The following is a 23422-nucleotide window of genomic DNA, read 5'->3' on the forward strand; positions in this document are numbered from 1 at the left end:
AGACGCCCGCACTGAGAACATTTGTCGCGTAAGAGATGACGATGCTTGCTACATCACATCATATCCATCCATCGATCGAGGAGCTGACGTGTTGTGATCACAATCGGCATAAAAAAGTTGCTTGTTTAGATTCAAAATTCAAACTTCTAAAAGTGTCACATTAAATATTGCGGCACAAGAATTAAATATAGATAAAATAAAAAAACTAATTACATAGTTTACTTATAAATTACGAGACGAATCTAATAAACACAATTAGGTCGTGATTAGACACTAAACTACAATAACACATACTCTGATGACAGATTAATTAGGCTTAATAAATTTATTTCTTACCCTCTGTTTAGATGCCTTCAAAATTCCAAAACTTTACAAGATTTTTCATCACATCGAATCTTTGAACGCATGCATGGAGTATTAAATGTAGCTAAATAAAATAACTAATTACATATTTTGTCTATAATTTGCGAGACGAATCTTTTGAGCCTAATTAATTCATGGCGGGAAAATAATTATCAAATACAAACGAAGTGCTACAGTGTTTTATAGCCAAAATTTTAAACATCTAAGCAAGGGCTTAGTTTACAGACAGATTATATAATTTATTTTGTAATTAGTTCACATTTAATACTCTAAATGTCTGTTGAAATATCCAATGTGACACTTTATACCATCTAAACAAAATCTTAATCATGCCGCACTTGATCTCAATCATGGAGCTAGCTTAGCAGGAAGAGGGAATGAATGATGGTGCCATGGCGAGACGAATAGCAGTGGAGCACCACCACTCTCGGCCGGCCCTGATGATCCTGCTGCTTGACGTCACCGATGGATGGATGGTGGATCACGCACGAATCCACGGCAGGGTTTAGTTGCCCCGGTTGCTAGTGCTTGATCACTGCTCAGCTGGTCGCTCCCTGAAGGTGCGGTGTGCGGCGGCGATTTATCGCTGCCATCATCGGGCCGGGGACTGCGCGGCTCAACTACAGCACGCGCGCCGCAACTTTGGCGGCTGGCTGGCTGGCCTGTCGTGCCCGGTGAAAAAGTTTGAGTTTTGGTACTGTAGCATATTTTGTTGTAATTTGATAAATAATGTCTAATTATAGACTAATTATGTTTAATAGATTCATCTCGTGATAATCAGTTAGACTATGTAATTAATTATTTTTTCAACTGTATTTAATGTTTTATACATGTCCGAAGATTTGGGTACTATAGAATTTTTTTTGGAAACTAAACAAAGCCTGGCTACCGAGCGAAGAAACAAGGAGCATCTATCTTCTGACCTGACAAGTCACACCACTGTGCCGCCACTTAAACAGACTCGACGAGGGTCTAGGCAGGCTTTAACTTGAGCTGTTTCCGACGAGCAATGGGGAAGCCAAAGCTCTTCTCCATCGTATCCATGGACGGCGGCATGCGCCACCACCAGCTCGAAGCCGCAGCATGCCAAAGCCAGAGTCTTCGTCCTCCCCCTACCGGCGCCAGTAGTCCCTGCGGCGTCTCCTTGGTCGCCGCCGTCGCCGTCTGCCTCTTTCTCTTGGCCGCTTCGTCGGCGATCTACTGCTTCTGCGTCGTGAGCAACTCCTCTAATAAGGAAAGCCTCCTCCTCAAGCTCAAAGGCAGGATTTCCAAGGAGAAGAAGAGCCGGCGGCATCAGGACGATAATGCACGACGGCCAGAGCCGCCGGGAAGGGGGAGCGGGTGGTGGTGGTCCGTCGTGGAGACGCTGGCCTTCGTGGCCGCCAACGGCAGCGGCAGGGGCTTCTACAGCTTCGTGCACGCGCGCCACCGCCGGCACGGGCCCCCCTGCTTCCGCACCGCGCTCTTCGGCGCCACCCACGTCTTCGTCTCCTCGCGCGACGCCGCCAGGTCGCTCCTCGCCGCCGAGCCCGCCGGCTTCTCCAAGCGCTACGTGCGCACCGTCGCGGACCTCCTCGGCGAGCACAGCCTCCTCTGCGCCTCCCACGCCGCGCACCGCTCCCTGCGCCGCGCCGTCGCGCCCCTCTTCAGCGCCCGTGCCACCGCGTCCTTCGCCGCCGCCTTCGACGCCCTCACGCTCCGGCTCATGCGGGGCTGGGCCTCCTCCTCCTCGGGCGGCCGCGCCGCCGCCGCCGTCGTGGTGCTCGACGCCGCGCTCGGCGTAACCTTCGAGGCGATCCGCGACATGCTCGTGGCCACGCTGCCGCGCGACGCCAAGAGGCAGCTCCAGGGCGACGTGCTGGCCGTGACGCGGGCCATGCTGGCGTTCCCGCTCAGGCTGCCGGGCACGAGGTTCCACGCGGGCCTCCGTGCGCGGAAGCGGATCATGGAGCTGCTCAGGCGAGAGATCGCCTCCAGACGGCGGGACGGCTGCCTGCGGCAGCGCGGTGATCACGGCGGCGGCGACATGGACTTCCTGCAGAGCCTTCTCCTCCGGACCCAGCAGCAGCAACAACCGGACAACGACGACGAGGCGCTCCTCACGGACGAGAGATCCGCACTATGATCCGAAAGTGTGCTGATGAAGAACCCAAAATACTGAACGTATCGCAACAGGGTTTCAGATCAACAAGGGCTGGATTGGGAACGTCGATGCGAGGTCCCTGCACTATGATCCGACGATTTACGAAAACCCCACCATGTTTGATCCTTGGAGGTTCAACGTACGTAAGCCTAGGAAGAAGGCAGCTAGAACCAGTTTGGTTTTGACTTTGACAGATTAATACACATGTATGCATTGGATTGAACAGGGGGAGGACAAGAAGCCGCCGTACAGCTTCCTGGTGTTCGGAGCAGGCGGGAGAACCTGCTTGGGGATGAACCTCGCCAAGATCATGATGCTCATCTTTCTGCACCGGCTTGTTACGACCTTCAGGTTCAGACCATGTAGCAGTACTTACTGATGATGGCGAATGAATTGAAATCTGTTTTAACCGATCCTCGAGGGGAACTGAATTCAGGAAGGCTAACCGATATGGGTACTGTTGCAGATGGGAGATAGCAGACGAGGACACAAGCCTTGAGAAGTGGGCAATGTTTCCTAGGCTCAAGAACGGATGCCCCATTCACCTCACCCCCATATGAATATATGATGAACCATGGATCAGATCGGATCGGACAATAACTTGGGGGTAGGAATGAATCTCCTGTAAGGTTTTATTAATTTATTTCTCATATATGGCCTAGCTAGTGGATCAGCATCACTCATCAGACTGTGTTAGAGTCGCGCTCCTGGGATCAATGAAGAAAGCCAAGCACACTAACTCTGTATGGGAAAGAATGGCATGCTCATGTTTCATACTCCTAAATGCTCCCATTCAATAATACAAGGAATTTCTTTGTTTCAACCTAGTCTTGAAGTTGATTAAGATTTTGGCCATCATTAATTCCGTTTGCATATATGTTTCACTAAACTGCATTTGCATGGTGAGCAGACTTTAGTTCCTGATGTCAACATCTAATTTGGAACTGCATTGGATAGTTCATTAGTTTGTGCTTATTTGGGAGGAATTTGAAGGCGGATGGACGGAGGAGGAGGAGCACGAAGGGGATCGAATGTCTGTGCTGTTGGCCTGACGGGAAAGGAGAGTCGTTTTTGTTGTAGTGGGCCCCACCATCCAAGCTTGCACATTGCAATCGCTCTGTTCGTCTGGCTGTGGCTGGTGTTGATTTATTATAAGAAAAAAGTACTGTTGTCTGACTGGTGGCTGGTGCGGTGCTGATTTAGTGTAAAAAAAACATTACTGGCTGGTTGTAGCCGGTTTTTGGCCGGGTTTCATCATCGGCTCGAGCTTCTCCCTCGGTGGTGTCAAAGGAGCTAGAGCCGGAGGAGCCACAATTTGGGCCTCTTTGACAAGGGTTCGACTCCTCCAAACACAGCTCCGGCTCTGGCTCCTCTGGTGGAGCAGCTTCTCGGATGGAGTTGGAGCCGTTTTGAAAAACATTTGGTAAAACAGCTTCTCTGTTCCAACTTTGCTTCCACCGAGGTAGAAGCCGTCCATGAAGCTGGTGAAGCCACGATTTTGAGGCTTCACCATGCCAGTGGAAGCCGAAAATGGCTTCATAGCCAGTTTCACCAGCGAAGCTGGTCCAAAACAACCTGTTTGAGAGGGCAGCCGGAGCTGGAACTGCTTTTGAAACCCTCCCAAACACGCCCTTCATGGCACCTCTAGCTTCTCCGACTGTGAGAGGAAGGGATAGGAAAAGTAAATAGACGCTTCAAGACCATGTCAGATATGTTAGGTGGAGCCCGAGTTAGGAGTTTCCTCTTCAAAAAATTAAAAATTTATGCCTCGTCATATAAAAAAAATCTTATTATTTAGAAATATTAAATAAAATGTGTTTACAAAATTTTTTATACAGATAAATTGTCGCGAGATGAATCAATGAGCTTACTTAATCCATGATTTCAACATTGATGGTACTTTAACCATCTGCTAATTATAAATTAATTAGACTTATTAGATTCATCTCGCGGTTACAATCCATCCTTACAAAAAATTTTAAAAACAAATTTTATTTAATACTCTAAATAACAAGAATCTCTTTAAAAAATTTTGAAGAGGAACTAAACACAAGCATCGATTGACAAGCATCGATTGACTTGACATTTGAAATGTCGATACCCTTTATGCACAATGCGGATGCTATTTTACCCAAAGCATGTCAGGTTCCTGTGCGTTTTGGAACTGACAGAAAGATGTGGAATAAAGATCCATTATGAAACAAAAATCGTCAAAGATTTGGAATAAAGATGCATTCGGATTTCTGAAACTCTTCTTGCAATCTTCAGCACTGCCAGGACGACAGTAGGGCACCCAGACTCCCAGAGCTGGGCTGAGCTAGTCCCGACCAATTTTCATATTCGACGACTCCACATTTCATTTCATTTCATTTCACGTGGGAAAAAGGAGCTTTTTTTGGGCCTCTCTGAAAATAATCGTGATCAGTGGAGTGACGAGGAGCATGGAGAAAAAAATTCTGTGCAGCCGACCTGCAAACTGCGCCCGAGGTGCAGCCCTAGCGACACGCGTCATCGGGCGCTCGTGCACGTGAAAGGGAGGGAGAGCGCTTCATTAAACTGTTCCCAGGAGTGGCGGGCCCCACCCTCCACTTCCCAAGTCCACAGTCCAGTAGTCCGCTCCACCCTGCCTCGCCGCCGTTGAGCTAGAGCTTCTTCTCCCTCACCGCCGCCGCCCCGGGCCCCGGCTGCCGCCCGTTTCCATGGAGGGGGGTGGCACTGGAGGCAGCCCGCTGGCCCAACCACCTCCCGCCAAGGACGTCGACGAGGCGGCACTGGCGCTCACCAAGCGCGCGCGCAAGAGGAGCAGGTACCTCTCCCCTCCCTACACCGACAGAGATGTCCAGGAGGAGGAGGTCGCCGGGGAGGAGCCGCCGCCAAATGTCCCCGCCGCGGAGGCGCTGTCCGCTGTCCTAGCCGCCGCGCCTCGGCACGGGCAGGGGGTGGATCCGGCGGCCCTCCGCTTCCTGGCCCTGTACAGGAGAAACAGGAACAGCTGGGCCACCACCGGGACCTTCGACACTCACCCCGGTTGCCGTGCCGCCGCCCCCGGCGGTGGTAGCACCAAGCCCCCATCACCTGCTGCTGCTGATGGCGGCCACACGATGGTCAACCTCAGTGCAGGCCCTGCCATTAGGCCTGGTGATGGATCCCCAGCCCCAGCCCCAGCCCCAGCCAAGACGAAGAAGAATCTCCAAGCTCCTCCTGCTGATGGACACATTTGGGCACACAAATCGGCCGGTTTCGCAGCCAATGCAGCAAATGGTCTCGCTAATCCTGCTCCCCCAGCGAAGAAGAAGAAGTACAAGAAACGGATGAGGAGCGCCGGGCACGAGCAGCAGCACTTGGGGAACCCCGTGGCACTCGTCCTCGACTTCGCAGCGGGGGCTCCTCTGCCCTCCAAGGAGGACCTCGTCTCCACGTTCCGCAGGTTCGGCTCCGTGATCGACTCCGAGACCGCCGTTGCCCAAGACAAGCACAGCGCGCGCGTGGCGTTCGCCACCAGGGCTGAGGCGGAGGCCGCCTTGAGCTGCGCATTCGCAGGAGCTCTCGGCGCGCTCGTGCCTCCATGTGCGGTGCCAAGCCTCCAGGATCTCCCTCCCACCATCCGCGGCGCGCCGCCGCCCGTCCCGAAGCTCCCGCTCACGGACATCAGGAGCAACCTTGAGAGGATGATCGCGTCCTTGAACCGCCGGTCCTCGCCGTTCAAGGCCACGGGCAACCTTGTGGGAGAAATGCAAGGTCTTCTGGCCAAGGTTGACAAGATGCTGCAGGGTAGGGGTAGTTCTGCTACCGCTCTTCACCATTAGGCTCAGCTCGGCAAGTCAGCACCCGGCACTCCAGCTCCAGCAGCATGTACGGTTACCGTGCTCGGTTCTGGGACTGACCCCTGTTCTTTCTAGCAGCTGATCATCAGATTCCAGTCTTCTGTAGTTGTAGCGTAGATCCTGAGATCCATTTCAGCAGCGGTAATCCTAGTTGTCATCTCATTTTGTCGTGTAAATGGTAGACCTGCTGCATGCATCGCTGCTCCATTTAGTGGTAATTTGTACTAGACTCTGCTATATAATATATATTTTTATCATCCATTTTCAGGGTAATATCCCTAATCCCTTTGTTTTTAAAATATTGTACTGGTGCAGTTCATTAGCCTGCAGCTGCAATCCTAGTTCCCATCTAGTCCAAAATTGAAGAAAAGAATCGAATAAGCACGTGTTTTTTCGTTTAAAGAAAAGAATAAGCATGCATTTGGGAACCTTTTAGCAGGCTGACGGTAATTATCAAGCAATTGGATCCTTCCGTGCAAATTCCCACTGAAATGGGATGGGTATGCCTTTTTTTTCTTTGAAAAAGCCTATAAGATGATGCATGCACAACAGAAATGCCCAACTGAATCTAGATGATGCGTGCAGGACAGGGGTCTGAGGATAGCATGAACAGACAATGACGAGTGTGGTTTTCCCAGCCGTGCCGGCCCGGGCAGGCAAGCTCTCCACCGTTGATCCTGCTTCAAAATTGGTGCGCCTTGATTCTTCGATCGAAGCTGGTCCCACCAGCACCAGGCTTCCAACCTGTTCCCGCCTCGCAATGCCTCGGCATGCAAAATGTGGAGGAGAGAGACGCCAGGCACGGAGCGAGGCAAAGTTGGTGGGATCCATTTCTGTGTCTGGGTTCTCCTTCGAGGTAGTACCGCATCTGTTGGGCTAGAGCGCTTTCTTCCTCACGAGCTCAACCATGGAGTCGGCTTCCTCTTCCTAGATCCGGTTTTTGACCAACACCTATGTCTGCTAGAGAGGAGCGGTAAGCTTCAAGAGAGGAGGAGAGCAATGGGGTAGAGCCCCCCGATGATCCAATTTCAGTCGACGGTACAGGTAGTAGCCTCGATCTGGTTTTCTAGTCCGCCATTCAGTTTTGTTTTGGTTGTCTTCCCGGTGACCCAAACTCAATCTTTGCTTGAACTTCCAGAAACAGCAATGGGATTACTTTCGATTGAACAGGCGGCCGTTCTTAACTGCTTCTCATTCATGCTCCAATCACACTTCAACCTCCAGATGGAAAATAAAAATGGTATGTGCTCTATTCCAAGTTGATTTCTTGAACTCCTTTTTTAGCAACTCAGTTTCCCCACTGTGCTGTTCTGAGCAGTGTTTTCATGTATGCATTTTGGATGTTAGGTGCCGCAGTGACATTCCAGGATATGGTAATGACATCCAGCAAAGGGGGTGCTGCACTATGCGGGTGATGACTTGAAAGGAAAAAAATGTTACTAGCCGTGTTGGACAAGATCAGAGCTCCAATGATTCAGGAGTTCATCTGGATGTAGCAAGTTGCCCTGTGGAGCATAACTCACTTGTGGAAGCTGCTTCTTCCTCATTTTGGTAAGCACCTCCTGAATGAAAAGATAATCATTTTCAGGTAAAGTTTCTTTATTGCCCAGTGCTTAACAAATTTACTGACCATCCTTAAGTCGCATTTCATCTCAAATAATGTTAAGCATGGACCCATTCTTTTACAATTCATAGCTTTCATGAGATACTAAAAATATTTGCAAACCTAGTTTTCTGTTTAATCTATCTTCTCGTTGATTGCTGTACTGACTTGTATGTTTAGCTGTATATATGTTTGCCACACTTTCAAAACACATGGTTAGCCTGCTATCCCATTGACAAACTAGAAGGATGCTCGCTACCCTCTCCCTCTCAATTTTTCTTGATTTATATGCTCGATATGACCATTCTCATGCTATTAATGGTAGTAAGGATAGTTCTGAGCGCGGGCAGGGTAATGGTAAGACTTGAAGCTTTATATAATTTGTAACCAACTACTTTTTATCCCCATTGGGGGAATATGTACTGAGAAGCAAACTTTGTGTTTTTATTAGCGCAAAAAATACATTAGTTAGGTTACTTCTTCTGTCAGGAAATGACTAGTCTAAAACTCTAAGTACTTCTTTCTTTCCAGATTCTAGGAGTAAAGGTACTCAAAAGCTCTGCAGTTGAACCCACACAACCATCTTCTGGTCCAGTTGTGCTTAACCCCATGGTGCCATTTTGGCCTGTCCCCCCTCCGATGGGTGGTCCAGCAACTACTCTGAATATGGGAGTGGATTACTGGGGTGCTCCTGCATCTGTACCTGTGCATGGTAAAGTTATTGCAGCGCCAGCATCAGCTCCTTCATCAAATTCGCGTGATATTGTTCTCAGTGATCCAGCTATATAGTATATATACAGGTCTGTCACAGTGAAGGTTTTGTTCTTCTTGTCTTTCTTTTATTATGGTACCCTACCTTGCATTTTTTCTTACTTCTTAGTTTTTTTCCTTTTCCTTTTTTTTATTAACATAGGATGAGCGAGAATTGAAGAAACAAAATAAAGTGGAAGCAATCAAATAGGGAATCAGCTCGCCGCTCAAGATTGCGCAAACAGGTCTGTAATGTCTGCAGCATTTCACTTGACTCCGTGGATATTATTGCTTAGAATATCTTGTAGATGGTTTGCATTTCTGCCAACTGCTTATCTTGGAGCAAGAGCAATCAGCTTGTTAGTGATAGATCTAAGTTAAGGGGAAGGTACCTCAGGATTTTTCGCCACCATAAAACACAATTGGTTGTACATATAAGATTTTTACCTATTCTCCTGTATAAGGCCGTGAAATATATTGGATCATGACATTATGTGTGCAGTTGCTGTAGAATTATGGACAATATGAACTCTACCTATATCTAACCTAAGCCACTGTAAATTAGGATATGGTTAAACCTAATTTCAGTAGATGATGAGAATAATGGCCAAATATGTAAATATGCATGACCATGAGCATGAATATGTTCCTGCGCAATTTTCTAGGAATCAAGAATAGTGATGGTGTCTTTCACAGACGACAACCAACATTTTAACTGAATAAGTATGAGAACAATATATTTATGCTCAGAAGATGATGGTTGTTGAACCAGGATCTTAGGATGCAGATAGCATCCTAGGAATAATAGATTGTAATTTTTCATCTATTTTTTTTATAAGGCCAAAGAAAATTTTCTGGAGGCACATTGTCAACGGCTGCATATTTGTTTCTGAGCTCATGCACATAACTGATAGCACGAGCAACATATTTGTTTGGTTATTTCTAGCTGTAATGCATAGAAAGGGTAGATGTTGCCACCTTCATGGTCAATTCATATAAAGTCGTGTTCTTTGGTTCTAATGGTAATTCAGGATTTATAGTATTTTAAGTGTTTTTATTTGCTATTGAGGGTAGTCTGATTTAAATGTAGTATACCCAATGCCAACTGCATCTCTGTTACTACTATGAATATGTGAAACTGCTGGGGTTATACTTAGTTATGCCAGGGATGGACGTGCAATAAAAAAATCAAATTGGAACTATGGCATTAGCTTAGTATAACTTTTAGTTGTTTTCCCTTTGATGTATTATATATTTGGATGGCTTACTACAGGCTGAATGGGAGGAAGTAGCCAACCGTGCAGATTTACTAAAGCAGGAAAACAGTTCACTCAAAGAAGAATTGAAGCAACTTCAGGAGAAATGTGATAGCTTGACCTCAGAAAATACATCTCTACATGTAAGCTTTATCTCCAGAATGATAGTGATTTAAGTCATAACAACATGGAGCCTGAATGCCAGGTGAATGCGACTAATCTACTGTAGTTCACTCAACAATCATGAACAACACAATGATAGTGATTTAAGTCATAACAACATGGAGCCTGATCTCGAAACATTTGAAGAATCCTCTGTTAAAGTGGTCCATAGCCACTCCAATTTCAATCTACATCCAGATGATTTAGGTTTCTACCATTAACTCTACTGTTAAAGTGGTCCATAAGAACAAGGAGCTTGTTCTGTTAAAGTGGTCCATAACAACATGGAGCTTTTTCTGTTAAAGTGGTCCGTAACAACATGGAGCTTTTTCTAGTTAATTATTAACCCACTGAATCCTATTACCTTGTGAAACTTAATTCAGGAACAACTCAAGTTTATTCGCCACACACTATGCTCGTGCATTTGATGGCAACCAACTTCTATGGCAATTTAAGATGGTAACCATTAAATTAAACAACAATCATTGTTGCATTCCTTTCAGATTCGGATGTATTCTCACCATTTAATCTTGCTTACACAGGCTGAAATGGAGAAAATCATGCAGAGCTACTGTACCAGACTTGCTGATTGACATCCTGGACATTTGAGATGATGTCACAGCAGACCATTCACAGTGTCTATTTGTTTTGCTTTGTTTTTGGTGGGAAGCAAGTGACATTGTTTACGTCTGTTCTTTTGTTCACCATTCAAGTTAGGTTACAATTGGTCTGTTATATTGAACACTGTCTAAGTGTCACCAACTGTGCTTGAACCATTGTATTGTTCCTAGCTGTTTCAGACCAGCTTGGTTAAATGATTTGGTTACCGAACCTAAGAGCATCTCGACAATTTTGTTCCATGTACTAGTGGTGATTTATGGTTTCCATGCTCTAGCTCTGTCATGTTGAGCGTACCAACTCCCAATCCAATATCTAATGTGCTTTAATGATTGTATTGTTACTACATTTTGGTTCTCAGCTTATGGGCAGCTGTTCGAGACCCCGCTCCGCTCCCGCTCCAACCTTGTCCCTCTGCCCTCCAACCCGATGATAGCCTTGCGCTGCAATGGCAGCTCCAGCTCCCACCCCCACTTCCAGCGTTGCCTCCAGCTCTCGTCGCAGCTCGCCGGCGGCAGCGTGGCCTCCTCGGCCAGCCCGCCGCGTCCTGCCACTACGAGCTCGCTGCTACGCCGGCGACGCTGCTGCACGGGGAAGGCGCCGATGTGGGGACCTGACCTCTCGGCGGCGGCATCCTTGCGCAGGCGCAGGCGCGTCTGCAGGCCGGCGACGCGCTGACCCGGCTGTGAGGAGGCAGCGCTCGGGGCAGCAAACAAAGGGGATCGACGAAGCCGAGAGCCAGGCGGGGCGAATCGAGGAAGGGGAAAGACCTCACAGTTGGGCCCGGGCAGGTAGGGGAATTTGTGCCTCACACACGCGAGGCATAAAATGGACATGGAGCCACCGCGCCTGGCAGAAAAACGCAGATATCAAGAAAACATCTAACGGCAGGAAAGGTACCTGCCCGGGCGGCACCGCCGGAAAACATTCACCCGACGATGACAATCCATCTGCACGTCAGCGTTCTCATCCTTGGAAGACCCAAGAAAGGCAACAGCTCACCTGAATGGAAAACAACAAACAAACAAACAAGCATCTCCATTTTATTCATTATGGTGCTAATAAGAGATTCCACGATCTGAAGACAACAATTCACAAGCACATTTTGTAAGAACTCCCAGATGCACAGCCATAAAATCTTATTGATACGTTTTTCTGTGTACAAAGTAGCATTGACCTAAATATAGAAACTATTTGCAAGCTCTTATGGGTATCCATCTTCCACTGCTGAGCTGTTGTTCTGAAACAGATATTATTCAGAAATGTATGTCAAACTCCCAGATGTACCTGGATCTAGCTTTAGATTGCTTCTGGGTTCTTGGTGGACCTCACTTCTACTTAGATGACCTCTGATTGTTCTTCGATTTCGCTACGCCCAGCATCACTTGCAGGAGCTCCATTAACAGGCACCTCGGTGACAACAGCCGATGCACTTGAAGCACCATTCACCTGCATCTCACTAGCTGTCTCAGAGACATTGCTCGATGGCTGCTTAGGAAGGGTCTTTGGTTGACGTATGGCAGCCGCTGCTTCTGGCATGACAACGCCTGGAGGCTGAGGGGGCACCCAGCGGTGCTGAGGCGGCGGCCTTTCCTGAACCCCAGTGTTGTAGGTCAAAGGCCTAGGATCATCTGCTTGAAAATCAGGGGCCTTTCCATTCTGGTGATAGGAAGGAGGATAGCTGTCCTGGGCATCAGTGTATGATCCATCATCACTCAACTGGGAGTTGGATCCATAACCAGGCCTCTGCTGTGAATACTGCTGCATCTCCCATGGCTGTAATTTTTTTTTCAGGGAAAAACACAAATGATGTGGAAGTCAGCTCAAATCGAAGAGATCATTCTGTCAGTAAATGCAACAGACAGGGGACATCTCCTCACCTTACTGCCAGAAGACCTATCCCCTCGTTGCGCAGTGGACATTGTCTGCTCAAAACACACAGATACAATCAGGGTAGTAGTTAAGTCATAGTAGGGCACATGCTTTCAGTGACAACTGATAAGTTAAATGGACGAAGATAAAATACGTGTGGTTATGCATTACAGTTATAGATGTGATTTGGTCAAGAATACAAAAATGTGAGGTATTTATCAATTATGCAGGTGCATATATTTAGCTAAGAGTTCCACAAAAATATAGAAACAAGTGACAGCGTGACAGAGCTGAATAGCTTTCAACAGATCAATAAAGAAATCATAGAAGCAAATATGCCAACCATATGCACATTTCACAAATAAATGTATTTGGGAGATCAAGCAACATGTATATTGAGAAGATGTAATAGCCAATATATTTTAAAAGGACTAGCTTTGTCAAGAACAGGAACCTCTATATGCCTAGTTAGAAAGGAATGACATATCTTTTAAATTTCAGCCATTCAATAAACTATTTTAGATCTGACCAGATAATGTCTAAGAAAAATACAGAAGCAAGCATTTGTGTATGGTGGATTTGCAGATAACTCTTTAGTACACAATCCTATCGAGCTGATTAGCAAAATGAGCTGACAAACTAAGATCTGAACTATTCAGAAACTTGAAAGAAGGCCGGTGGCCAGCAAATACTAGATGTCCCAGATAGTTTATTAGACTGGATGTGCCACCTCACCTCATGCTATGTGCAAGACAATCCAATAATTTTACAGATGTTATATAGATGCCAATCAGTTTTGCTTCTTTTGACTGGGTTGTTTCTCCACCTGGCGTGTGCTACTGGGGATCAACCTCAGGTCTCATGACTCATGAGTCCGCGCACCTTTGGGCTAACCAGCTGAGTTTATCTATGGTTGCAGAGTATGTCAACTATAAACTGGTGAGCTCCTTACCTCCGCATATGATCTTGAAAATGGCCCGGACGTAGGTTCGATAGGTGCTGGCGCAAACGAAGACCTCCCTGCTGAAGATACCCAACAGTAGGTAAAGAAACAAGGAAACACCACACAAAGAAGGCAAAGAAAGAAAGGATATCAGAAAAGAGACCAACCGGAGCCAAAATCGCCATTTGATGCACCGTACATGTTAGTTTGCTACAAAAAGGGAAAGTTAGAAATAGGACACTGATTCAAAGCATGAGCATGCTTGTGGAACAGGAATATGGAATGGACATTATAAATGCACACCTGAGAAGCTCTCCATGAACTGTTAACAGGTCCTGGAATTGCAATCAAACAAACAGAAGTGCCGTGAGATTCTCATAGATATCAGGGCCAACAATTATATTGGAACAAGAAAGCAAAATTTTCTAATTTATGGCCTGCATGCAGATAATTTTACACAGCACAAGGTATTGTTCTGATAACAGAGCCAGCCACTGAAGCATGAAAGGCAACATCAACTGTCGACGCTGACCATTCCTTATAACAGAAGGGGCATGCTCTTCAAGTGGACGGTACTGAGAAAATCTATCCTCCCTGGTAATGTTTATCGACTCCCTGCTATGATTGAGCGACTCACTCAAAGATTTCAACTCCTTGGCTTGGGAATCTAGAGCTTGTGTTAATGTCACAAGTATCTTCTTTTCTGCCAACAAGAATACAATAAACATTACTGGCAACAAAGAAGAAGCAAAACATGAACAAGTGGAGTGAAACCTTCATCCTTTGAAGCAAGCAGTTGTTGGTTCGTTTTAGCAATAGCAGAAACAGCAGACGCAGAAGCCTTTACAGCCTCTGCCGTTTCCTCATCAATCTTGGCCTTAAGTTGGTTGCCTTGAGTTTCATCGCCTTCTGCTACAACTTTGCGTATCCAAGACTTGAGCCTGGGAAGGAACAGTTTCTACAAGCAAACATGCCTCGATTAGTCAGCCAGAAAGTTGGAACCCTGTAGGGTGGTCTGGGCAGCAATGAGAAATACCTTGATAAAGACAGCAGCACTGGCACCAAAACCAAGCAACAGCCCTGCAGCAAGGAATGCTCGGTACCAGCTGAACCTGGGCTGCGTACGAAGGACTACAGGGCCAGCAGTTCCTGGCTGCAGAGACTGCAGTGGTGTGTAAGTTTGGACTCCGGTGGATTGATTCTGGATGTTTGCTGAAAAGCAGACAAAGCGACACAAGGCAAGCTCGTTAGTGGCTGAAATCAACCTGATGAGATCAGAGTATGAGACAAGCATGAGGCACCGACCAATTTAGCAAGTAGTTTTACTTACCCTGCTGCTGTGGTTGTGAAGCTGTAGCAGTAGTGGCACTTGGTTGCGGATCCTGCAGCAGAATCGGAAGCAGGCGAGAGGGCATGAGTAAATCTGCTGGCGGTCTTTATCGGAGTGGATCCAAGGAGGCGGTGCGTGGTGTCTTACAGGGACTCTTCGGAAGGCCTCGTCGATCTCCTGGGTGGTGAGGCCCTTCTTCTCGAGGAAGGACCGCCTGTAGACGACGGGGGAGCCCCTGACCTTGGGGTGGGAGAGGAACTTGACGGCGTTCTCGACGTAGTCCTCCCTCATGGGCTGCGACGCCGCCTCGAACACGAGCTTGTCGGCCCCAGCTCCCGGGTCAGCATCTGCTGCTGCTGCTAGGGCAAGGATCCCATCCAATCAGGCATCAATCAGGATCCCAAACCCCTGTAGAGTTGGGAATCGAGTCGAATCGAACAGTAAGAGGAGGGAAGATGATCGTATTGGAGAGAGGCGGGTACCTGTGCTAGGGAATTGCTGCTGGCCGGAGCCGGAGCCGGTGGCGGAGGCCATGGCTTCGCCCACGCCTCTCACAGGAGTCGTCGGGAACGGAACGGAACGGAACGGAACGGGGGGAGCCGTCGTTCCCTTGTGCTCCTCAACCACCTCAATCACCTCATCAGATTTCGGGAAAATTGGCCAGAGGACACTCTTCAATGGTGATTTTTGCTCTAGGACACTAAAAAATTTAGTCTTTGCTATAGCACACTCAAATTTTGTGTTTGCCATAGCACATCGCCGTTTGCCAACCGTTCCCTCCGTCTGCTCCCACCTTACAGACACCGTCGCCGGCCTCATCCTCGCTGCGCCCCCGTCCTTGCCCTTCTCGCCGTCGTCTGGCGCGTCCTCGATGATGATGCTGCGCTGGTGGCTGGTGGTCCTGGTGATCTTCCTGCGCCGTCGCAGTAGGTGTCCTCGATGAAGAGCACGACCCAGTAGGTGTCCTCGATGAAGAGCGCGCTGGCCACCGCGGACACGAGGCAGACGCGAAACAGCAGGTCCTTGCTCCCGCGGCTGCGCCACGCCAGCGCCTTGCCCAGGTAGCCGAACATGTCGGCGAGCTCCAGAAAGATGCTGACCATCATGGTGCCGAAGAGCAGGCCCAGGATCGGGAGGTCGATGGCGGCGTACGCCTGCTTGGGCATCATCACGCGGCGGAGGCCCGGCGGCAGCGGCTCAGCGAGCTCGGGCGCGATGGGTCGACGGCGCGCTCGCTCGTCGGCGAGCTTGGGCGCGGAACCTGTCGGCGAGCTCGGTGCCAGGGCGGAGTTGGGCGGCGGGGCGGTGAGCTCGGCGCGGAGCTGCACGGTGGAGGCCCGGCGGCAGCGGCTCAGCGAGCTCGTGCGCGACGGGTCGGCGGCGCGCTCGCTCGTCGGCGAGCTTGGGCGCAGAACCCGTCGGCGAGCTCGGGGGCGGAGTTGGGCGGCGGGGCGGTGAGCTCGGCGCGGAGCTGCGCAGCGGAGGCCCGACCGCAGTGGCTCAGCGAGCTCGGGCGCGACAGGTCGGCGGCGCGCTCCCGTCGGCGAGCTTGGGCGCGGAACGCCGTCGGCGAGCTCGGGGGCGGAGTTGGGCGGCGGGGCGGTGAGCTCGGCGCGGAGCTGCGCGGCGGAGGCCCGACCGCAGTGGCTCAGCGAGCTCGGCGCGCGACGGGTCGGCGGCGCGCTCCCGTCGGCGAGCTTGGGCGCGGAACGCCGTCGGCGAGCTGGGGGCGAAGTTGGGCGGCGGGGCGGTGAGCTCGGCGCGGCAGTCACCATTGAAGAAGGTAACGTTCAAGACAATGACATGTGGGCCTTTATTTACTGTAGCTAACACTGTTCTGATCTATCCATCCATAGTGTGCTATGGCAAAGAAACACAAAATTTGAATGTGCTATAGCAAAAACTAAATTTTTTAGTGTCCCAGAGCAAAAGTCCATTGAAGAGTGTCCACTAGCCAATTTTCGCTCAGATTTCAGTCGTGGACTCCAAAACAGAAAGGAAACGGGTCGCCGTACCTCTGTGTGGGCGCGTGCATTATTTTCCCCCAACATTCTTGCTATTGGCAATTTCCCAACAAATATTTTTGACATGGGAAAATAGAAAAAATTGCAATATTATGACTACAAACACTGACCACTCGTAAATTTGCCACTCTCAGTGAATGACACGGTGGGACCATCTGTGCCTATGAAATGTAGGGCCAATGACAAAACTGTAAAGGCTAATGTTTGCGGTCCCATTTTTGCAAATTTCTCGGGAAAATAATATATACTCCTTTAATAACGAAAATTAAAATTTTTTGTGTGCCTTTTGCACTGCAGTGTACTAATAATAAATAAATCTATGTTTGGATACTCCATTACATTTTCGTAATTGGTTTTCTGTTGTAATTTTCGTAATTGGTTTTCTGTTGTAATGTTTTGTGTTTTTAAATGATCGGTAGGACCTCAACCCGACATATCTATATATCTATATCTATCTACATTTATATCTATTTGTATCTATTTCTAAAGCGAGTAAGGTTTTCGTCTCAAATTTTGGTTTGGTCCGTCTTGTATCATTAACAGGTGGACCTTGGTTCACCCCGTATACGAGTCTGACTAGTTTTTCGTCAATCGAAATCCTAATTGAAACCCGGAAATCATAATTGGAAGCTGGAAAAATCAATCGAAATCCAAATCGGATCCCGGACAATCATGATCACGACACGATGTGTACATGGAGGGAATGAACATAAAGTGTTGTTACTATTATGGGTATGTTTTATTGGTGAAATAAAAAAATTTGGGTGTCACATCGAATGTTTGACCAGATATCGGGGAGATTTTCAGACACTAATTAAAAAACAAATTTCAGAACTCATCTGGAAACCGCGAGACGAACCTTTTGAGGCTTTTGACCGCATCATTATAGCACATGTGAGTTACCGCAGCACTTATGGCTAATCATGCACTTATTAGGCTCAAAAGATTCGTCTCGTTATGTATATCTAAACTGTGCAATTAGTTTTGTATTTAACTATATTTAGTGCTCCATGCATGTATCCAAATGGGGAGGCAAAAAAATTTGGGTGAAATTTTTTTTAACTAAACGGGCTCTATGTAGATCTATTATATTATCTGTAACAACGCACGCATATTACCGTGAAGATGAATTGACTTGAGAAGGATAACATAGTAACATGCAGCATACTTTTAGTAGAAAAATCTTATACCATGTTTAGATATTTTACATCTTCCTCACATCTGACCTTTTTTTTACTTCCTATATCTCCCACTTGAGTATCTTTAGCTATCTCTCATCTATCAATATTAGATAAAGATATGTTCTAGCAGTTTCTGATATCCCTTTCTTTCTCAATAATTACAGGTTATCCCAATATTTCATTCTAATTCCCCTCAAATAAAGAGAGAATTTTGGCTTTCTGAATATGTCAGTCGATTGGGATAAGATTATTGTGGAATTGTAAAAAATATCTTCTCCAATAACTCATAAAAGTTTCCCTAGAGCTTTTATCTTTCCCTATAAAATTGTAGTGTGTCCTAGGGAACGTTTATTTCCCTACAATGAAATTTTAGAACCGTAGGGAATCTACCCAATCCCTAGGAATCTGATGCATTTCTAGGGAAAACGAGGAAAAAGTCTGCCATGTTGGCACCGTGATGGCAGGTATCCCTACGAATTTATACCGAACCGTAGGGAAACAGGTTAACGCAAAAATTTCGCTACACCAAATTTTGGATCTCACGCGCGCGTGCCTGTAAAAGAGCGGTGCCTCCTTCCTTTTCCCAAATCCGCGTCTCCCTCGCCTCCTCCAAATCAATCTTCCCAAAAAATTGCTGCTTCGACGGGAAGGAGCTGGTCAAGGTCACACGGAGCCACTCGCAGGGTTGGGCGAGTCGGCGGCGGCGCCACCAGAGTCATCCCCGGCGTTCTCGGCGGCGACATCGTGGTCACGGTCGCCGGCATGAATCTCGTCAAGGAGACACACCCACCGTCGCGCTCGTCCGCATCGACGCCACCCTCGAGCGCACAACTTCACCAAGTCTACCGGGGTGCACAAGATCCACGGTGTCGGTACCTCTGGACTAGGGTACTCCCTCTTGCTGTGTCAAGACTCGTAGTTATCCGTAATTACGCCCAAAGGAGCTGAGCAACCGGACCCCTGGGGTCAGACTCCATCTCACCGGACCAACGGTCTCGGACCCGCATTCCGCTCGGGGTCGGGTCCGGTGTCACCACGTGTCCCGGAGAAGGGAGCACTCAGACAAAACAGCCGGGGGCCCCGGACCTCCCACAGGGTCCCGGACCCCCATATACTATCCGGACCCCTCGGCAGGGAGGGAACAGACACCCCGACTAGGGGGTCCGGAGCCGCTGGGGGGTCCGGAGCCGCCGCGTGTCCGCAGACCCAGATACACGCGCGACTGCCAAGCTTCCTCAGGAAGACTTGACCAACTACCGCATTCAATGCGGGTGGCGTTAAGTGCGCTCTGCCACAGCAGAGCCCGAGGAGATTTTCGCCAGGCTGTACTGTTGACCGCGCGTTACCAAGGTACACTGTACAGCCGCTGGCACCATTCACGCCACGCACGTCAGTCTGCTACACCAGTTAGACACGACAACTCGGCGGCGGAGTATCATAACGCCTACACGGTAGACCCAACAGTCTACGCCGCAACCTACACTGCCTCAACGGGCGCCTCGCCGATGAGACGGGAGAAGACCCCCCTCGGTCAGAGAGTCTACAGGACGATGAAGTGTTTCCGGCAAGAGGTTCTCCATCACTGTAGCACCACTACTGTCTGTCGGGGTCCGACGCCTGTGTACGCGTCCTCCTTGCTCTATAAAAGGGAGACGCCCGTTAGAGAAGGGTCAGGACCATAGGAGAGCCCGGCTGGGCAGAGGATAGACTCATTTATACTAAGAGCAATACATCACACAGTGGATGTAGGGTATTACGCTCCGGCGGCCCGAACCACTCTAAATCCGTGTGTTCTTGCGTTCATGCCTCCAAGCTAGATCGTCCTGATCGCTTTGCACTTCCCCGTGTACTTCCCCTCGGGAATTAGACGGGTGTGTTCCGCCACCCGACTGTGGGTACCCCAAAAGTCCACGACACACGCCCTCTGCTTCATCAGCGGCGGCAACAAGGACAGGAACTCCCGAGATCGAGGTCCAGGCTGATTCTCATGCGACAGGTACTTTTCCCGTGATGACTTCCCCCAAATACGTTCGCTTCCATCCGTCCCCCTCCAGAACCCCAGGCTCTCGTCAAATTAGTTACTGATTGCAAAAATTATTGGTGCTTATCTTTCATTTTTGTGGTGTGCCCTTATTTGATTTCCCCTGCTGACAGGAACTAGCACTCAGATGACTGTGAGATGACAAACAGATTTAATTTGTTGGTTATATTTTTCCTGTGCTTGTTGAATTTTCTTGACATGTACCTTTTGGCCCGCACTAATCTAATTTAACTTCATTTGTTAATCTGGCTGCAGGATAGTTTTGCCACTTCTATTGCGTAAAGGTGCACCGGTGACTCCTATACTGATGGAAGCTTGCAAACAACCATGGCGATAATTTGCTTTTGTCGTGGTCTTAGTCGATGATGCATTGTATAGAGTTGTGTGTGTTTTCTAGGTGGCGACATGGAAGAAGCTAGCACATGTAACAAATGGATCTTGAATTCTTGATGTATAATTTCAGTTGAATAAAATCATTTTTTTCATTGTTACTTGTTAGTTTCTTTCATATAAACTGCAATGGCGACAAAATGTATAAAATAAACATATATAAAACAATAAATCTCAATTCAAGAAATAATAAGAAAAGGATTATGACAAAGTGTTCCCTAGGCTTACAGTTTTGTAGGGAAATAAACTTTCCACGTAAGACAAGTCTTGTCACGTGAACATGTTCCCTACAACTCAAAAGTTCTAGGGAAATCTTCTTTTCCCTACGGTTTCATCACAAAACTGTAGGGCACATTGTCTTCCCCGTCGAAATAGTCCCTGGGAAGCTTTCCCTACCAAAACTACTAGGGAAAAATATTTCCCTATGGTTATTCCTCCTTTCCCTAGGGTTTAGAACCGTAGGGGAACATGTGTTTTCTAGTAGTGATTGGAATATTCTAATAATAAGTTGTTGGAAGATGTTTATTAGGGAATTTGCTGAAGATGGTCTTACCTCTGGCAGACTTCAGTGGGACCTAGGGTTCCGAGAGATAGAAGTATGCGTGTTTCATGAATCTAGGTGAAGCTCTGGGGGGCTCATATTAGACGAGCGTTCGCTGCTACATGCAAACGGCGCGCAATCGGTACTGACGCTAGCGGCGCGCGAGCGTTCCTAGCGGACACGAAATCAGCTAGTACTATCCTGCTCTGGCTCTAGCATTAAATTTTTTCATACTTTTCTTTCGGGCTGAGGGAAGTATACTGTAACACCCCGGGTGTTTAAAACACTAAACATAAAATATTAAACATAGCATCATGCATAATCATCAAGATTAAATTAAATAATACATTTCTTGTATGTTTACAAATGCAATGATATACACCCTAGGTGATGTTTAAAATTTTCGCAAGAATAATCAAATTCAAATTTTAAAGTGGTCACATGAAATGATGAAATAATTCAAATATTTACCAACATGCTTTAAAAATAATTTTCAAACCATAGCTCAACTAAACTTTTGCACAAAACGAAAGTTGTAGAGTTTGACAAGATAAACAACTTTCGTATTCAAAGTTTTTCAAGTTATAACATGAAATTTGGAGATAACCCCGAAAAACAGTGGGTTCATTAAACTTGCATTCAAATTTTAAACTTTCAAATCGTTGCTCAAATGAAGTTTTGCCTGAAAGGAAAGTTGTAGGAATTTGAATTTTGAACAACTTTCGTGTTCAAATTTTTTCGAGTTTCCATTGAAATTTTTGAGTTTGAAACGAGTCAAATCGTTGACCTTTCTTTTCTCTCTCTCTCTTCTCTCTTTCTCTCTCCCCTTTCCTCCTCTCTGTGCTCGCGGCAGGACACTCGAGCGCGAGCTCACAGCGCCGCTGCATGCCGCGCTTGCTGCCCGGCCATGAGTGCAATCCCGCTGACCTTCCTTCCCGTCCCGTCGAGCCTGCCCTGCTACTGACCCTCTACTCCGTCGAGCACGCCACCAAGCGACGAGAGCTCGGCGACAACACCGTGGCGACGCCGCTGGCCATCAATGCCGATCCCAGCGCCGCGTCCTTTACTTCGCCTGGCCGCGCTGCGAAGCTCTGCCCTCTCTCATTTGCATCGCGGACCAGCACCTCGCCCCGCCCCCTCTCCACTCTCGCGCGCCAGAGCTCGCCACAGCCGCCCGCCATGGCCGCCGCCTGAGCTCCACCGCCGAGCTCCCCTCTGCAGCCCTCTCCTCCCCATTTTGCTTCGCCACCCCGTGTTCCCGCTCCTTCCCTCTCCGTTCCACCCCAAACCAAGCCCCCACTCCGCTCCCCGTGCCCTGGAACGCCGCCGCTCACGCCATTGTCGCCGCCGTGCCCGACCTCGCAGGGGAGCCCCCATCTCCGGCCTCCCTCCGCCCCAACGGAGCCCGGGAACGGGATCCCCACCTCCCATTGGTGCTCACCGGCCCCCTCCCCTGTCCGCTCCGGCCACCGAAGCTCGCCGGAGCAAGCCCGCCCCGTCGCCGCCCCATGCCTCCCCGGTGAACGCCATCATCCACCCATCCTCGCCCCAATAGACCCGCCCACGAGCTTCCTCTCGCCGCCCCGGAGCTTCCAGACCAGCTCACCTCCGCCCCGGACCGCCGGAGCGGCGCCGCCGCCGTCCGCCGGTCCTGCTCCAAGCCGGCGAGCCCCTTCCGGCCGTCCCCAGCCCCAATGGAGCCCACCTAGAGGTAGAGTGTGGCCTCGTGCTGTTCCCCTCTCCTCCCTCGCCGCCGGCCGCCGGACTCGCCGGGAACCGGTCCGCCGCCGCCTCCTCTGTCCCCAACTCCGGCTAGGGACCCCTGCGTAATTAGTTTTAGATTTCCAGGGGGTTTTGTGAAAGTTCCAGGGGCCCCTTTGCAAATCTGTGTTTATGTTTTCTAGTTTTTCCAGTGAACTTGTAAAATTGATGTAAATTCGTAGAAAAATCGAAAAAATACAAACTCAATTGTTCTGAGTTCCTTGTGACTAGATCTATGACTTTTGTTACGTTCACTTTTTCTTTTGCTCAATAGTTTTTGATATATTTAAAATACAAAGAAAGTGTAGGTTTTATTAGATCTCAAGTTATAAGCATGATCTGTTAGCCATTTTTGGTCAGTGGGTTACATGTTAGATGTGTAGACCTGTGTAAAAATCTGAGTACCAATTGACACCCCTAACTAGATGAAATCCTAGTCTTTGCTAGATCTAGCTTAACAACTTGCTATTTATTTCTGGATATTATACTACATATATGTGCATGAAACTTTTTCCATGTTTTCGTAATGCTAGTTAAACACCCATGTCCAAGTTTGGTTAATTTTTGATCGGTCTAGCTATATGTGTGATTTAATCCATGTTTAATTGTGCTATTTCATG

At 48.3% G+C, this 23422-nt stretch overlaps 4 protein-coding genes and 1 long non-coding RNA gene across 14 annotated transcripts; 3 read left to right on the forward strand and 2 right to left on the reverse strand.

The window, feature by feature from the left end:
- Positions 1-1299: 1299 nt before the first annotated feature.
- LOC120664379 (abscisic acid 8'-hydroxylase 2-like) lies at positions 1300-3683 on the forward strand. Its single transcript, XM_039943574.1, is given in 4 exon segments — positions 1300-2498; positions 2500-2645; positions 2733-2857; positions 2973-3683. Coding segments are annotated over 4 exon segments (1491 nt in total). The 5' UTR covers positions 1300-1372; the 3' UTR covers positions 3067-3683.
- A 1347-nt stretch (positions 3684-5030) lies between these two features.
- On the forward strand, positions 5031-10965 carry LOC120664377. Of its 3 annotated transcripts, XM_039943571.1 has the most exons (8): positions 5031-7374; positions 7469-7570; positions 7678-7881; positions 8465-8733; positions 8847-8928; positions 9957-10082; positions 10485-10560; positions 10644-10965. In XM_039943571.1, exon 1 carries the CDS (start codon positions 5206-5208, stop codon positions 6310-6312), a length of 1107 nt encoding a protein of 368 aa, XP_039799505.1. In that variant the 5' UTR covers positions 5031-5205; the 3' UTR covers positions 6313-7374; positions 7469-7570; positions 7678-7881; positions 8465-8733; positions 8847-8928; positions 9957-10082; positions 10485-10560; positions 10644-10965. The 3 variants fall into 3 exon arrangements, with proteins under 3 accessions (XP_039799505.1, XP_039799504.1, XP_039799503.1); XM_039943570.1 differs by having other exon boundaries at positions 9957-10965; XM_039943569.1 differs by having other exon boundaries at positions 8847-10932.
- Positions 6805-15516, reverse strand: LOC120664375 (peroxisomal membrane protein PEX14-like). Of its 8 annotated transcripts, none has more exons than XR_005670854.1 (13): positions 15347-15510; positions 15012-15223; positions 14865-14916; positions 14571-14746; positions 14309-14492; positions 14067-14237; positions 13838-13869; positions 13702-13744; positions 13544-13611; positions 12600-12644; positions 12007-12495; positions 11620-11721; positions 6805-7892 (listed from the first exon to the last, which is right to left on the reverse strand). XR_005670854.1 is itself a non-coding variant. In XM_039943567.1 (11 exons), exons 1-11 carry the CDS (start codon positions 15396-15398, stop codon positions 12058-12060), a joined length of 1368 nt encoding a protein of 455 aa, XP_039799501.1. In that variant the 5' UTR covers positions 15399-15516; the 3' UTR covers positions 11738-12057. The 8 variants fall into 8 exon arrangements, 6 of the variants coding, with proteins under 6 accessions (XP_039799501.1, XP_039799498.1, XP_039799502.1 ...); XR_005670853.1 differs by having other exon boundaries at positions 7574-7892; positions 13544-13614; XM_039943567.1 differs by lacking the exons at positions 6805-7892; positions 11620-11721 and having other exon boundaries at positions 11738-12495; positions 13544-13614; positions 14172-14237; positions 15012-15220; positions 15347-15516.
- A 163-nt stretch (positions 15517-15679) lies between these two features.
- LOC120667561 (translation initiation factor IF-2-like) lies at positions 15680-16639 on the reverse strand. Its single transcript, XM_039947613.1, has one exon. The coding sequence runs from the start codon at positions 16637-16639 to the stop codon at positions 15680-15682; it is 960 nt and encodes a 319-aa protein (XP_039803547.1).
- Positions 16640-19978: 3339 nt separating this feature from the next.
- On the forward strand, positions 19979-20601 carry LOC120664380. Its single transcript, XR_005670855.1, has 2 exons — positions 19979-20065; positions 20366-20601. It is a non-coding gene; the product is annotated as an uncharacterized LOC120664380 (long non-coding RNA).
- Positions 20602-23422: the final 2821 nt, after the last annotated feature.

The sequence above is a fragment of the Panicum virgatum genome, chromosome 3N (genome assembly GCF_016808335.1).
Source record: "Panicum virgatum strain AP13 chromosome 3N, P.virgatum_v5, whole genome shotgun sequence".
In the NCBI taxonomy this organism is placed as follows: Eukaryota; Viridiplantae; Streptophyta; class Magnoliopsida; order Poales; family Poaceae; genus Panicum; species Panicum virgatum.

Bases quoted from the DNA above. Each gene is read 5' to 3' on its own strand.
- LOC120664377 (XM_039943570.1), top strand. From the start codon at position 5,206: ATGGAGGGGGGTGGCACTGGAGGCAGCCCGCTGGCCCAACCACCTCCC.
- LOC120664375 (XM_039943563.1), bottom strand. From the start codon at position 15,398: ATGGCCTCCGCCACCGGCTCCGGCTCCGGCCAGCAGCAATTCCCTAGC. The intron at 14,917-15,011 runs GTAAGACACCAC...ATTCTGCTGCAG, and splicing joins AGGCCTTCCGAAGAGTCCCT to GATCCGCAACCAAGTGCCAC. The intron at 13,615-13,701 runs GTTGGTCTCTTT...GGGTATCTTCAG, and splicing joins AAATGGCGATTTTGGCTCCG to CAGGGAGGTCTTCGTTTGCG.
- LOC120667561 (XM_039947613.1), bottom strand. From the start codon at position 16,639: ATGGTGACTGCCGCGCCGAGCTCACCGCCCCGCCGCCCAACTTCGCCC.